The 16,185-nt window shown below is 38.6% G+C and overlaps 1 protein-coding gene across 9 annotated transcripts in view; it reads left to right on the top strand.

Annotated features, from left to right (window-relative positions):
• LOC125237828 (oxysterol-binding protein-related protein 3-like) overlaps positions 1 to 16,185 on the top strand; it is a 107,390-nt gene that overhangs the window by 56,909 nt on the left and 34,296 nt on the right. For 7 of the 9 annotated variants that reach the window (XM_048145033.1, XM_048145034.1, XM_048145029.1 and 4 more), the window contains 5 exons: positions 646 to 770; positions 2,348 to 2,485; positions 3,434 to 3,515; positions 13,917 to 14,089; positions 15,621 to 15,735. In XM_048145033.1, the coding sequence (XP_048000990.1) occupies positions 646 to 770; positions 2,348 to 2,485; positions 3,434 to 3,515; positions 13,917 to 14,089; positions 15,621 to 15,735 (633 nt within the window). The remainder of the gene's footprint in view (positions 1 to 645; positions 771 to 2,347; positions 2,486 to 3,433; positions 3,516 to 13,916; positions 14,090 to 15,620; positions 15,736 to 16,185) is intronic. The other 2 variants (XM_048145027.1, XM_048145031.1) reach the window with 1 other exon arrangement.

Genomic DNA, 16,185 nt, shown 5'->3' with positions numbered 1-16,185 from the left:
TCTCAGTTCGATTGTAAATCGGCTCTACTGCAGTCTTGTTGAATATAAAAAAAAAACCTAAAATATTGCGTCAAATAGTTTTGCTTGGGATATTGCTTCTGATTGTGGGGTAATTATTGCTGCCTTAAGGCATTGTAAAAGCCAGTTATTAGTATTACGAGAAGTTTGTCCATTTAAATAATTGTGATACCTAATTAGGTGAACACCCAATTTAACTATGGAAATTGCCAAGGGTTTTCAACTACTTTACAAAATAAACAACCTTGAAACATAAGCATGAAGAGTATCATTCTCCTTGCGTTATCCCGGTGCCAGGGCTCATGGGAGCCTGAGGTCCGCTTTGACGACTAATCCCAAGATTTGGCGTAGGCACTAGTTTTTACGAAAGCGACTGCCATCTGACCTTCCAACCCGAAGGGTAATAAGGCCTTATTGGAATTAGTCCGGTTTCCTCACGATGTTTTCCTTCACCGAAAAGCGACTGGCAAATATTTCGCACTTAAGTTCTGACAAAAAACTCATTGGTACGAGCCGGGGTTCGGACCCGCGACCTCCAGACTGAAAGTCGCACGCTCTTACCGCTGGGCCACCAGCGCTTATAATCATGAAGAGTATCTAAATTATAATTGAATATTTATGTCCCAGAATCCGGCGGTCCATTGGAGAGTGCATCTCGAGAGCTGGGGCAAGCCCAGCTGTCCGTCCAGCAGTTGCAGCGCCTGCTGGATGCTATGCTGGAGATACAGAACATGCACCACCATGATACAGATGTGAGTATATTATAGTCTGGCGGCTCATTGGAGGCATCTCGAGAGCTGGGACAAGCCCGGCTATCCGTCCAGCAGTTGCAGCACCTGCTGGATTCTATGCTGGAGATACAGAACATGCACCACCATGATACAGATGTGAGTATATTATAGTCTGGCGGCCCATTGGAGGCATCTCGAGAGCTGGGACAAGCCCAGCTGTCCGTCCAGCAGTTGCAGCGCCTGCCCGATAAACTATAAAACATCGGGCCGTCCCTATCGCACTTACAAATAGTGCGATAGGGACGGCCTGATGTTTTATCATTTATCTCGCGACCATACCTGCCTGCCTGGACAGTGGACATTTTGCGTTTTCGACCAGTTGCGACTATACGGGTCTACATTTATGTATACATGTATGTCCAATTGACCAGCAATAGGTTGTTGGGCGCCATGCACTTATGGTGGACACGCTCCCCGCTGAAAGTGCCGCCCACCAGGGCTCGGTTACCTCAAAACGGTCAAAAACGCGAACAGTCGACCTGTCATATCTCACTCATATAAGCATAGTACGCGTTCACCTACACGAGCTTAGAATGTGTGCTAGGAACGCGCCTCTTTCATATATTTGATCGCAGTGTCCGAGGTTTGCTACTACCTTTATTATTTTCCGGTTTTAGTGACAATTACATTTTGTATGGTTAATTTTAAGAAAACTCGTATTTATTTCAGACGCCGTTCACTAACGTGAGAAGATTTATTGAAGATTTTTCTAAGAAAATCTGATTCTCAAATCTGTTAGTAAATCTTTGTTTGGATCTTATTGATTTATTTTTATTAGTTTATTTGATATTTTATCTTTTAAAACAATGACAAACAATGTAGTCAAATAATTAATTAATCTACAGTTGTACTCACGTTATTATATCGTTATTGCTGCGATATGTTTTGGGCCACGGAGTCCACGGAGTTTAGCCGCCGCGTGATCTCCTATATCCCTGAAGAGGGGCCTCCGAATTGGCCCGAAACATGTCGCAGCAATAGCGATGTAATAACGTGAGTACAACCGTAGATTCATTAATTATTTGAATATGTCTCACGAAAGTTTAACGTGTATAATGTGTAGTCAAACTTAAAATAATTGAAGGTTAAAGTCCCCTTCCGCAGGGGACAGACCCATTTCTCAAAACTGAAAGTTACAAGTTACAAGCGGGTCTCTTTCCAACTTGTCATATTAGACATTGACTACCGCTTGTAAATTGTAACTTGTAGCTTCGAGAAATGGGCCCCTGGGGGACTGTGCTGAGGTAGATATTTTCAATTACTTGTTCACCCCGGTAGGCAAAAGTCTTCCTTAGGGAATTGGGTCGTCGCTTACGGGAAAGAGGCCTTGACCCGCGCCCAGGGTCATTCCTTTTGCAAAGGCTGTCCATCGCTATTCAACGCGGTAACGCGGCGAGTGTGATGGGCACCTTTGGACGATCTAACGGACTGAACAGAATGTAATTTTTTTATGTAGTCGTCATTCCTATTCTGATCAAAGACAAAATTGAATACTGAGCGATAATTGTATGTAAATGAATGTTATATTTCGTTTAAAGCAGGTGTCGCTAGAGGGCGCCTCGCCCAGCGTGAAGAAGGACCGGCGCAAGTTCGGGCTGCGCAAGAAGAAGTCCAACAGCAAGTGCGCCTCGGTGGAGCTGGCGCCGCCACTCGCCGACGGCTCTAGCTCGCATATGGTAATGTCCTATTATAACTAGTGTAGGGCAGATGTAGCTAGAGGGCGCCTCCAGCGTGAAGAAGGTCCGGCGCAAGTTCGGACTGCGCACTTCGGGTTCTCGAAAGTATAGAAATTGCGTTCCAGACGTATTTCTTCTCTAAAAATATCTCAGCAACACAAATGCGCGTCGGGACATCTTGTTAACGAATAATGGGCGCAAACTCGCAACGGAAGCGTCTTTGACATTATTTATTGGTCGGTGAGAACAAGCATATGGTTACGCTTGCGTTGTCTACATTTAAATCGTGCACACTTTTGAGAAAACTCCTGTGTACAAGCGCTAGAACCTGCAGAACCTTCCAACCGAGTGAAAACTAGATCTTTATGCAAATATTCCAGTATGCTAATAATGTTTCGTAGTAACTCTAAATATATCCATACTAATATTATAAATGAGAGTGTGTGTCTGTTTGTTTATCCGTCTTTCACGGCAAAATGGAGCGACGAATTGACGTGATGGTGGAGATAGTTGAAAGAATGGAGAGTGACATAGGCTACTGTTTGTCTCTTTATTATACAAGTAAAAGTACAGAAGGCTCACTCCTTTGATGTTCACATGCCGCCATTCTAAATTCTTACCTACATTTAACAAACGGACCGCACGCGAGCAGCCGACATTGAATTCTATTGCGCCGCGCGAAGGTCGTCACCAATGAATAGGCCGCGAACACGCGGCCGCCGGCTTGTACAGTCTAGTGCAAAAATATGTATCGAAAAAATCGTCTCATAAATATGGTATTACGCTCTTATTACACCGGACTAAGATGCTATGGGACATATTTTTTAGTAAGATGTGTACACCCATATTTTTACACTTGACTGTACTCGTAGCGCGGCGATAGAATCGCGGAGTGAGCCGCCCATGTTATAATCACAGTTATATAAACTTTACCATGTTTTCCAACAGGCTCTCTCAGCGCTCACAGCGCCGCCATCGCCGGGCGGTGGCGCGTCATCCATGCCCAACTCTGCCGCCAGTCTTCCCATAGGTAAGGTTTTATTCTTACTATATATTTATTATTGTGTGCCATGTGGGTATAAAAGTGACAATTGACAATGAGGAGGCACACTGACATTTTATCCCGCCAGGCGGCGCCTGTGCAAGTGCCTAGGCATGTCACTGTCATTCATATGTGAGAGAGAGAAAAAACATATCATCTTCTCGCTCTCACGGTGGCGAAGTGACAGGGTGGCGCCATCTGTCATAACCTTTGAGTGTGCCTCCTCATTAGAAAATACTAAAAATCATTGACGCGGCGCATTTTTTTTTATAAAAGAAAATCAATGTCTTGTTTTGATGAAATAAAACAATGGAAACGGATTAAATCGCGTATAATGAATCTATATTATTTATGGTCATGGTTCGTTAATATTTCTTGTATGTGGGTAGCTTTTGCACATTGTAATTTTTCCTAAGTCACCCGTTGACCACGAACGCTGTAAAGTGTTCGAAACGTCGGGATGAATTGTAAATTCATTGTACGCGATTTAATCCGTTTTCATAGTTTTATTTCATGAGTAACTATCGCGGTAACCGAAGACAATGTCTTGTTTTGATTTTATTACAATAAATGCAGCCTGTCATTTGTCGCTTTTATCGAATAATCAAATGCAAAGATGAAGACAGAAAAATAAATTGGGAACCGCGAAATTTATTTAATCTTTGTGTTTCTTATATTATAACTGACAAAATGTTCTCTTAGGGGTTTTAGTGGTTTCCTTCAAAATAATCAACGATCCAGTTATTAGAAATATAAATATAAGGGGTATCTTGTCTATTTTACTCAAAAACCCCTGAAAGATAGATTGTAGTGTCCTTAAATATTAGATGTGGAAGTGGTAGATGCTTCGTAACGCTTTTTGGGTATTAAAATATGCACAAGTTACAACAAAAATTGGATTTTGAAACAGTTTAGTTTAAAATTCAATGTTTTTTTTAATAATTGACGTGTTAGACATAGACCCTATACGTTTTTAAGCGGGTCCACACAAAGCGAGCAATTTCGCGAGGTAGTGTCGTCAAGCGGCAAACGACCAATGATAGACTTGCCTCGGTCGAGGCAGCGCGCTTTGGCTCTTTGCGGCGCGAGTAACAGGACGTCACCCCAAGACGTGTGTACATAAGGAAAGGCATGGAAAGATTTGCGATGTCCGGCGTGGCTTCCGTAGCTCAATTGGTTAAGAGCCTTGCACGGATTGCAAATGATGCGGGTTCAAGTCCCGCCGGAAGCGTAAATTTTTCCATTTTTTCCTTTAATATAAAAATCTAAATTATGTTAAGAAGCCAAAATTATATTTCCTTTGGCAAAATTTGTTTGTCCTCCAGTTTGTTTGTTATTATCAATCGGTAACCATCCACCTTTTATTATCACGATAATTATCGTGATAATTATCAACGATAATTATCCTTTCGAACCCTGGCGCATTGCCTCGCGACGCTGCTACGTGTGGATTATTCGTGAGTTTTTTCCAATTTAATGGGAAAATAAAAGTTCCAAATTGGGTTGCATATTTTTTGATCTTCACTTAAGATTATAATGAAAATATCTAATAGTGCATATTTTAACACCCTGACATTTGTGTTTGTTTATAGTGAACACAAAAATACCTACATTCCCAATCCTGGATCCTGTCCCGAAGAGTATTCAAAATTATCTGAACACGAAGTGACTCAAGATTTGTACTCGTTTTGTTCTTGTATTGTTTTTAAATTATGACGAAGTCGTGTAAGTTTTGCCAAATAAAAACTGGTTGTGAAGTTTTGTTATTACAAGCTTATTTAACTTGTTTTTGATTTTATGGTCAAATATTGGAATTTGACTGATTTGCGATTGAGAATATTGAGATAAAATGTTGTATACAATTATACATTTATGTAATGATGACAAGGTATATTATATAGACATGTAGTCATGGAGCTGACCTGATGATGAAGACAGGAGATAACCATAAGAGCTCTGTAATAAAACAAAAAGGTTGTTCGAATGGCCTCGATAAGTTTTGGTAGTCTATGGAAAACAATACAAGCAAACCAAGACTTCTATCCAAAATATTATAGTAAATTGAGTATTTTGAAATTATGTCTTGTCAAGGATTCTACGAGATCGGTAAGTTCTCAGGTCGCATGCGAGACTTTGAGGCCCGGAACTTAAGGCTTGGTGCACGAGTGGGTTGTTCAGAATGACTGCTTTCCCAAAATGTACGAAATGTTGAACAGGTACAAAACTGTGTTACAAACAAATACGATTATGCTGATTTACTCAATATCTAAACCTATGATTAGGTATAGTAACAGTCTGTGTGGAAGTTCTATTTGTGTAATAAATTGTCTAAAGCTCACTTTCCCAATACAAGTAAAACAATACAATTGGCGTAATTTTATAAATAAGTGGGACATTTTTGAAAAGTGAAAAATTTGAACTTCATAAAGTAAAAAAGTTATTTTCTTTTTTGATTCTATGTAGGTACCTTTTGCGAAACTGGTTATTCTGAATATAAACTTATTGAACTCTGGGCATGTCAAGCTAATGTCATGAATGGCTTGGCTACCGTCACTTTGCTAGGTCAAAATGCGAGCATTTCGCTAAGAACTATATGCTAGGAAACATAGTATATCAAGGCATTGGAAAAATGCCTGTATGTCATGTTTAGTATCTTTTGTGTGACCCATCTTATGCTCAATTTCACCAACTCTAATGTACTTTTCTGTTAACTTACAGCGTTTCTTTCAACATTTCTGGCCTCTACTTTAGTTCGTAAGACCTTTTTATTTTTATTTCACCCCTCTTTCGATCCTTTTACACTTCTCCATTGAACATTTTACGCCAAATTATAAATAGTATTTTGTGTGGACTGCCATTACATGTTTTGTGCGTCGTATTATGTACATCTACTAGTGATCGCTTTATTTTACTACATAACGAGTTCATTTAATGTACAAAAAATATTTTTTTCTCTGCTACTACGTTCCTTTTTACAGTGTTACTGAATTATGATTGGTACTGAGAAGAGACGAAATAGCAGAAAAAATAAATCCCACTATTTCCATGACTGTACGAAATCGAAATGACGAAAAGTTCCACGGTAATTTCATGTTGTGGCTATGTCATATGATCCATTGAAATCGTACATTCAGCCTTGCATCAAATGAGGTAGTTCTAATTGGTGTTTCATATTGTTATATATGCAATAGTGATGCGGCATCTAAGTTTTCCACCTCGAAAGCCAATGGGGTCATTATTAAATACACGAAAATCCATAGAAAATTTCAGCATTTACGATTTTTTTCAACAAAGGACCCATGGTACGGCAAAAGTAACTATACACAATTTAAAGTAGACAAAATTTGTAATTAAATGAGACTAATTTGGTTTGTTATGTCAAATAGTTTCGAAGATTCGGCTTCTCAAAGGTTTGCAATATGAATTATATGAAGTACGGTTAGTTAGTGAAATAAACATAGTTAACGATAAATGAACTAGACTGGGCCTTCGAATCTACAGCACTCCTTTAGGAGAAAGCTTACCGAGGTAGTATGTCTCCGTCAACTGATCAGGAAGGTCAAAATCGTCATCTGATGGTGGATCATCATCGAGTGGTTTATCAACATTGGCACACACCAGACCTGGTAACTTTACCGCAGAATTGTCCACTGCAGTAGGTGCAAACAGCTGAGCTGTTGACACCTACTTTCTCGCAACCACAACTGCTGGTACAACCTTCTTTGTAAGTACTAAAAATTGTTCATTTTAAGCAGAACCTGAGGAGTTGGTGGTTCCAACGTCGGTTGAGAAATGAAGCCTTGTGGACTCCGTAAAAAATCATGTTCACTATGGATTAAAAAAGATTATACACCTCCGAAAAGCTACAACTACTTTTCGCTTTTGTCGAAATTGTGCAAAACTTTCAATAACCGTATCTCAGTAAATATATGGCTTACCAAGATAAAATTATATTCATAATAACGATAATTTAGTAGACATAAAATTGTTCATAGCCACTTTTGCCGTTAAAAAGGTTCTTGGTGGTAAAATTTAACAAAAGTCAGAAGAGGTCCTAAAATTTTATGGATTTCCATGAATTTAATTATGACCCCATCGGCTTTCGAGGTGGAAAACTTGGATTTGACTTCACTATTTCATCTCTAATAATATAGAATGCAAATTAGAACTACCTCATTTGATGCAAGCCGACACCCCTTAATTGATACGATTTCAATGGATCAATACAAGATATTACTTATTAAACGATACACGCTCGCTACATCGGTTTGCTTCAGCGAAAGGATTCCAATGTACAAACAATCCGACATGTTTTGTTTTTGCTTGATATTTTCAAATTAGTTACATCTGTACGAAATCACACGGACAAGTCTACTCTTTTGGAATAATAATTATAACACATCAGCAACACATTTATTTTATAAAATGCTCATTGATTTTGAGAGAGCGAGAGTAAAAAAAGACATTATTATAATTGTAAATGAGACTTAATCGAGTGTAAAATAACTAAATTGTTTAAGCTACGTTTGGTGGCAAAGTGTGACGAGCATAGGTATCTGCTAAGCGTTAAACGTCTTGTCTATAAAACAGTTTGCACTGAAATTATATATTAGAGTTACTCTCAACTGACCTCACCAGCGATTGGCCAGATGATGATGTAGGACTGAGATCAGTAGATGGAGACCTTTAGTGCGTTTTCACATTGTCCGATCCGATATCGGATGTCGGACCGATATCCCATACATTACAGGCGCCATCTTCGATTTTTTCTATTGCAATCCTTCCGACATCCGATATCGGATCGGATAATGTGAAAACGGCCTTTCCCGTCACTTATCGGTGTATTAACCCTTCGAGTCCCAGCGACATCATATGATGTCAGTAAAATATAAGTAAATACATACAGATGCTTGGGGCTCGAAGGGTTAATCTAGTTGGGTTTTTCCTTGTTGGTTTTTTTTCTAAGCCTCAGTTTCCATAAAGATACACGTATCGAGATGAAGTCATAGCGACCTTGATCATATAATCTAAAGTTTGCCCGCTATCTACTGATAACGTAGCTATCGATCTATTCTCCGTCGTAATGTGCTGCATGCTATTTTATACCTCACCGCAATTCAATACACATGTTAGTCGAATGTGTTTCGATTTTTAGTAATCAAATTAGAGATGAGCTAATGCTTAAGTCATCTTAACATTTTGCTAGGTATTATCTTATACATTGTACCTATGATGTATATGACAATTTACTTGCCTACATTAAATGAGATTAATTAGTTCCAGTTTTTAGGGTTCCGTAGTCCACTAGGAACCCTTATAGTTTCGCCATGTCTGTCTGTCCGTCCGTCCGTCCGTCCGCGGATAATCTCAGTAACCGTTAGCACTAGAAAGCTGAAATTTGGTACCAATATGTATATTAATCACGCCAACAAAGTGCAAAAATAAAAAATGGAAAAAAATGTTTTATTAGGGTACCCCCCCTACATGTAAAGTGGGGGCTGATATTTTTTTTCATTTCAACCCCAACGTGTGATATATTGTTGGATAGGTATTTAAAAATGAATAAGGATTTACTAAGATCGTTTTTTGATAATATTAACATTTTCGGAAATAATCGCTCCTAAAGGAAAAAAAAGTGCGTCCCCCCCCCTCTAACTTTTGAACCATATGTTTAAAAAATATGAAAAAAATCACAAAAGTAGAACTTTATAAGGACTTTCTAGGAAAATTGTTTTGAACTTGATAGGTTCAGTAGTTTTTGAGAAAAATACGGAAAACTACGGAACCCTACACTGAGCGTGGCCCGACACGCTCTTGGCCGGTTTTTAGTCAATAGGAAAACATCGTGAGGAAACCGGACTAATTCCAATAAGGTCTAGTTTACCCTTCGGGTTGGAAGGTCAGATGGCAGTCGCTTTCGTAATAACTAGGGCCTACGCCAAATGTAAGGATTAGTTGTCAAAGCGGACCTCAGGCTCCCATGAGCCATGACAAATGCCGGGATAACGCAAGGGATGATGAGTCACACTAAAAATACTGCAATAGGTATTGGGGTTACATGTTTTATTTTTTAAGTAAAAACTGTTGTAACTTTCTCTAACCAATACACATTACACATGGCAACACCATTATCTAATCTAGCCTGATTTTTTTATTATATTTTGCGCTCTACTTGAATGCTTTAAACTCTTTAAAGTCTAAATTGCTATAGATAGAGAAGGTATAATTTTAGTCAGGCCTTGTGATGTTATTCATTGTTTTGCCTCTAAGATTAGCGGTAGTGAACAATTTCATCGTGAAGTGTCTAAATATTTTAAATTGATTATTAAATTATAGTGACTAAAACATGTCAAGTGACAGTGGTGGTGCTGGTTATATAATTCCAATAGCTAAAATATTGTGTCAGTATATTTTCGAGTTTTTGAGGGAATATGAAGATCAGAATATAAGTGAGTGATTCAACAAAGGTGATATTTACAAATAAAAAATGTCTCCGTAAAGTTTCTAGTTTAGACATTTTCTCATAGCCCATATCTTAGAGTCATATCATTAACAGTAATGATTATTGAAATAACCGTAGCCGGTTACAATACGAAGTATGTGACCTTCCTAAAAGTCGGTTTACAGCAATATCCGTAGAGACATTGGACTGCTGAAATGATGTACCTAATTATAATTGGTAAAATCTAAGTACAAACATCTTCATGTCCCTGACAATGAACAGATCAATTCCCGAATCTGATGTGAATAAAATTGGTAACATCTAGGTCACCGGTGTTCCATTGCAGCCAACACCGTGACCTCCCGGCATTGCGTGCAAGGTACATTTAGTGTAGCGTAAACCATTCATACGCCTTAACTCGTCGTGACAAGATTTATTTGGTCAGGTACATTGTGTAAAGAGCTTGTAGTGTAGGAACACAATAACCTGCAAATATTACCTTAAATTCATTGATTAAGGTTTATGAATGGCATGTAATCGTATAGCGGCACTAGTTTAGCGCGGAGATAGCCCCACTGAAGTTAGTTTTAGCGGCGATACAAATAACCACTATTCTGAAAAACATTTTGGGAAAGCAATTTTGTTGCTTTCCAAAAATGTTTACTTTCGGATGAAGTCCAATTCGGGAAATATAGTATTTAGGAAGACGTACATTTTTAGAAAGCATGTTTTTCCGGGATAGTGGTTTTTAGAATCTAAGAGATAATAGGGGTTTCAAAATGCTATGGTATCGTCAGATTATTATTATTACTAGAACTAGAAATAAACTTAGAGGTAATCTATAAGGCACCTACTGTGAACGTAAGTAGAGTTCACAGTTTATATTTTAGAATGACATCTCAGTTGCATTTTTTGTAGTTTAGAATGATATTAAAGTATGCAGGCCCAATTTACATATTATTTAAATGATTACAGCTTGCAACTGTACAAAGATGGCATTTTATTCCTATAAGTTCACCAGCACCACTAAAATTCTACGAATCCGGTTGTCAATTACAGTAAATATATCATAAGTAAGTACATAATTACATATCTCCAAAGGGAATTCTTGGCGCTTGAGGGGCGTCTTGGTAAACGTAGTGTGGGACACCCTCTGGCTAGATGGCGGGATGATTTGCATAGGGGGGCCGGCGGAAACTGGATGCATAAAGCAGCAGACCGAGCTCTGTGGCGTACCTTGGGGGAGGCCTATGTCCAGCAGTGGACTGCAGCGGGCTGATGATGATGAAAGGGAATTCAAATAATAACTTATAAATTCTTGTAATATATCAACTCAAATTACCATTATGATCATTACATTGGAACCTGCATGATGTTCTTTTGTTTATTTTGCGATTTTTGCGTCACTAGTTTAGGTTCTACATTATTATACTTCCTTTCTTTTCAGAGAGCATACCAGTTTGCATATTTATATATTTAGCATACACCGTTGATTTCCTTAGTGTATTGAAAAATCTGATAATATGTAAATACAATTGACAGAAGCTTATAAATTCTAGTAGGTAGATAGAGTTTGCTTGACTCATCTCATTGCAAACATGGATTTAAATGACCCAAAAGCTTGGCTTTGTAGTTTTTTCATTCAACTTTACTGCAGACCGGCAGGGTTAGCATTGCCGCGAGATTATGTCGCCGCGAGATAGTCTACCCGTCCTTATGTCATTAATACAGTTAGAAGAAGACGCGTGATCTATCTCGCGGCAATCATGTGCTAGGCCTACAGTTAAAATATATTTTATGCTTACCTATTCTATAAATTTCTATATGTATAGGTTTGCTTTATCTAACATATATGTTTGTAGAGTCTGGTCTAGTGCAACATAGTGACAGCCAAACAGCTATAATTATATAGACGGTTAAGAAAATCTAGTTTTTTAGAAAAGGCGGTAAATTTGAAAATCTAGGAGCGAAGGTTTATCATCACATAGAAAATTTGGATTTCGCGTCTTTATTTAGTGGCAAGATTTGCTTGACTGACTGTGTATATACAGAAGGACCCTTATGTGATGGAAAGCCATATATTGTATCAAAACTGTGTTACAAAAGCATCAAGTAAATAACGATATTTGTTAGCTATTGTGGCTAATACTATTTTTTATACCACGTCGGTGGCAAACAGGTATACGGCCCGCCTGATGGAAAGCGGTCACCGTAACCCATGGACACCTGCAACTCATGGGGTGTCACATGCGCGTTGCCGACCCATTAGAAACTTGTACACTCCCTAGATGATTATTCTAGCTTTACTTAAAATACAAGCAGTTTCACCAAATTTCCAAAATTTCTAATACTTACGTACATTTTAGAAAAGCACTTGCATACGGAAAGCAAGAAATCTACGTTTCAAAATCGGGTGGGAAAAACAAAAGATTGCTATAACATAACTAAAACTTTGTTACTAAAATGTGTACATCATAAGTATGCCAAAAAATAATTTTAGAACAAAACGGGACTTAATCGCGTAAACACTTACATTTATATTAGGCCCGACGTTTCGAACATCACATTATGTTCGTGGTCACGGGTAGACTGGCGAGGAATTGCATCAACATCTTCTAGCCGCGCGAGTTTCTCGAACTACCCGCACTTGTTCTTGATTATTCACTTTTGCGCTAGGGTTGTCACTTTGCCTACACACAACACTCACGACATCAGCCGGTGTGTCCCTCTGTGTTTTTTCACGCTTACATTTGCTAATCACTGGATTCCACGAAGAAGAAATTCCCTGTCCCTCATTTTGGTTGAAATTTCGATGCTTCCTAATTTCAATCGCTTCACGTACTTTTCTGCTGTAGAACAGACGTTCCGTTGATAGAATTTTGGGACTATGGAGCTCGATCCAGTGGTTTGGTCCCGACTGTAGCAGATGTTCAGCTACCGCAGACTTATTACAGCAGAAAAGTACGTGAAGCGATTGAAATTAGGAAGCATCGAAATTTCAACCAAAATGAGGGACAGGGAATTTCTTCTTCGTGGAATCCAGTGATTAGCAAATGTAAGCGTGAAAAAACACCGAGGGACACACCGGCTGATGTCGTGAGTGTTGTGTGTAGGCAAAGTGACAACCCTAGCGCAAAAGTGAATAATCAAGAACAAGTGCGGGTAGTTCGAGAAACTCGCGCGGCTAGAAGATGTTGATGCAATTCCTCGCCAGTCTACCCGTGACCACGAACATAATGTGATGTTCGAAACGTCGGGCCTAATATAAATGTAAGTGTTTACGCGATTAAGTCCCGTTTTGTTCTAAAATTATGAGTGCAAATCGTGTTAGTCTAAATCAATATATGCCAAAAAATGTAAGGGTGAGAACCATCAGATGTTATTAAGAAGGCAATGTCCTCGCGAGGCAAACTGCCTACACATATTGGCCATTTGCCGCGTGAGAGAACATTGCATCGCCAATGGGTGAATCAACTTTTCTTTGCCAGCAAAATTACGCATACTTCGACTACATGTGGTCAGAAAATTTAATTTGTATTTAGTGTAATTAGTTTATACTTATTATATTAAAAACAGATATACAAGTTATGCAATACATCATGTTTTTATAGGATTTGCTATTTTATTACTTTATTTCGAGCAGTGACCCAGTGGACCTAGCTGTCCTTCACTTTTGTATGAAAAAAGTGTCTCTTCCACTGGGTCACATATAGATTTAATTGTAAATGTTTTTTTTTTTAATTATTCCCTTAATGTAAAATAAAAATAAGGATCTTTATTCACGACGGCCAGGTTAAAACTCACAAAAGTAGAGCTAATAATATGTATGGGCAATTCTTGCAAAAAGCAAGAAAAAGTTGATTCACCATAAGTTACCAAGTACCTAATACAATTTTTTTTTTTAGACGAATTATAGAAAGTAATTTTGTATAAAAATTATTTTGTAGCATGCGCAGCGGCTCGTCCTCAGTCCTTGCCCGGTGCGGAGGCCCTAAGCGTAGGCACCGGCGGAGGCCCGACATCCTTAACGAGTTTGACGCCCGACCACCAGCTGAGAGAGGACTTCACTATACTGGCCAAGGACTTGGTCACCAATTTGAAGACTGTCGTCTCTACTTTGGTAAGACTTACGCGTATCACTATATCTAGTAAAACTATGTAAACGGATTAAATCACGTATAATGAATTTAAAATACATCCCGACGTTTCGAACTCTTTACAGCGTTCGTGGTCAACGGGTGACTGAGGAAAAATTACAATGTGCAAAAGCTACCCACATAGAAGAAATATTAACGAACCATGACCACAAATAATATAGATTTCTAAGGCAGGTTCACACACTATTAATAAAGCTAGTTATACAATATTCAAAAAATTTACCATTACTATGTTAAAAAATAATTAACCAATTTTATTAATCTACACAAAATTGACAAAGAACAAACTGCAAATGTCCAACACCATACAACACAAATGCCTCACGGCCTTCGTCGTGCTTGTTCCATTATCAGATGTGATACGCGATTTAATCCGTTTACATAGTTTTATTTCATGAGTAACTATCGCGGTAACCGAAGACAATATTATATCTAGTAAAGTTTGACTTTTCAGTGAAATGGCGTGAGGAATCAGCCAAAATCATAAGATGTACTATCAGCTGCAAAAGTTCATGGTGAATGAATTCATACATAATTTCTCCATGCAATTTTGCAGCTCACTGTACCTATCTAACAACAGAAATGAGGATTAGAATAAATTTAAAAGTGGAAAATGTCTGCCTTGACGACGACGTTTCTGTTAATCAGAAGTTAAAATTTAAAGAAATGAGGATAATTATAAGTAAGTTTATCATATATGAAAGAAAAAAAATGACCGTGTGGTGAGTGATGACGGGTTAAGAATTTCACCACTCCCTTTCTTCCAGTGAGTGTCGTAGAAATCTCCTGTGGAATAGGGGTTAAATTGTGGCGTAGGCGAGAGGCTAGCAACCGGTTACTGCAATTTCGTCTTTCAACCCCTTTTTGCCAAGAGTGGCACTGAAACTTTACTCAAGTTTCAGTGCCACTCTTGGCTCAAGTAGTTTATGATGTGCTCTACCTACACCTTTATGGGATACAGGTGTGATTGTATGTATTTATGAAAGAAAAAAATACCAAGATTAACAGTGGCCAAGTATTTCATCAAACAAGCGTCCTCTGTATATGCGAGAGATGCCTAGAGTGGTGGTGGCATGGGGTTCTCAAGTACTAACTGCTTTCACAGTGATAAACTTGTTTGACCGTCTATATTGACCATATGATGTTTCTGTAATAGGGTACTTGACTGTACTTAAAATCAAATATTTTTGCCATGTACGAAATAAAGCGTCAGATAAATATAAGAAAAACATGGACAGAAGTTATTTTTAATCCCATTTCTATTTAATAAGTTAGCTAGAAATATATAAAGTAACTGAGTTGACCGTGACCCGTGACGTCACTCAATTCGATTTCATAATAATTCCATATTAGCAAGACGTTGAAATTCGTTTTGACAGGTCTTAAAAAGAAGCTGATTTGACTAGGAGGCAGGTAGGCTATTTACTAACGTTAATCTTAGAAATTATGACGTGAGTTTATGTGTATACATATTTGAATTGGATTGCGTTGTAGGTGGTGGAGCGCGGGCGGCTGCGCGCGGCCGTGGAGGCGGCGGAGGCGCCGGCGGCGGGCGGCGTGGTGGCGGCGCTGCGCACCAACCTCACCTCCGCGCTGCAGCAGAATTCCGGTGAGCACTGTTCCAACTGCTCTAGCCGGGTACACACACACACACACACACACAGCGCCGCGAGACAATAGAGAACTTGACTGTACTTAAAATAATAGTATTTTATACTATACATACTTAAATAGATAAATACATACTTATATACATAGGGAAACATCCTTGACTCAGGAACAAAATATCTGTGCTCATCACACAAATAAATGCCCTTACCGGGATTCGAACCCAGGACGGAGCTTAGCAGGCAGGGTCACTACCGACTGAGCCAGACCGGTCGTCAAAGTATGGACAGCAGTTATTTTTAAATCCAATTTCTATTTAATAAGTCAGGTAGAAATATATACGAGGGGAGGTTCAAATATTCGCGGAATGAAGTATTTGCAAATTAAATAAAACAACATAAGTATTTTTCCTTTTCTATATAATTACCTTCGAGCTTAATACATTTATCAG

Source organism: Leguminivora glycinivorella, chromosome 22, assembly GCF_023078275.1.
Source record: "Leguminivora glycinivorella isolate SPB_JAAS2020 chromosome 22, LegGlyc_1.1, whole genome shotgun sequence".
Taxonomy (NCBI): Eukaryota; Metazoa; Arthropoda; class Insecta; order Lepidoptera; family Tortricidae; genus Leguminivora; species Leguminivora glycinivorella.
This window is presented reverse-complemented; position numbering and strand designations above follow the sequence as displayed.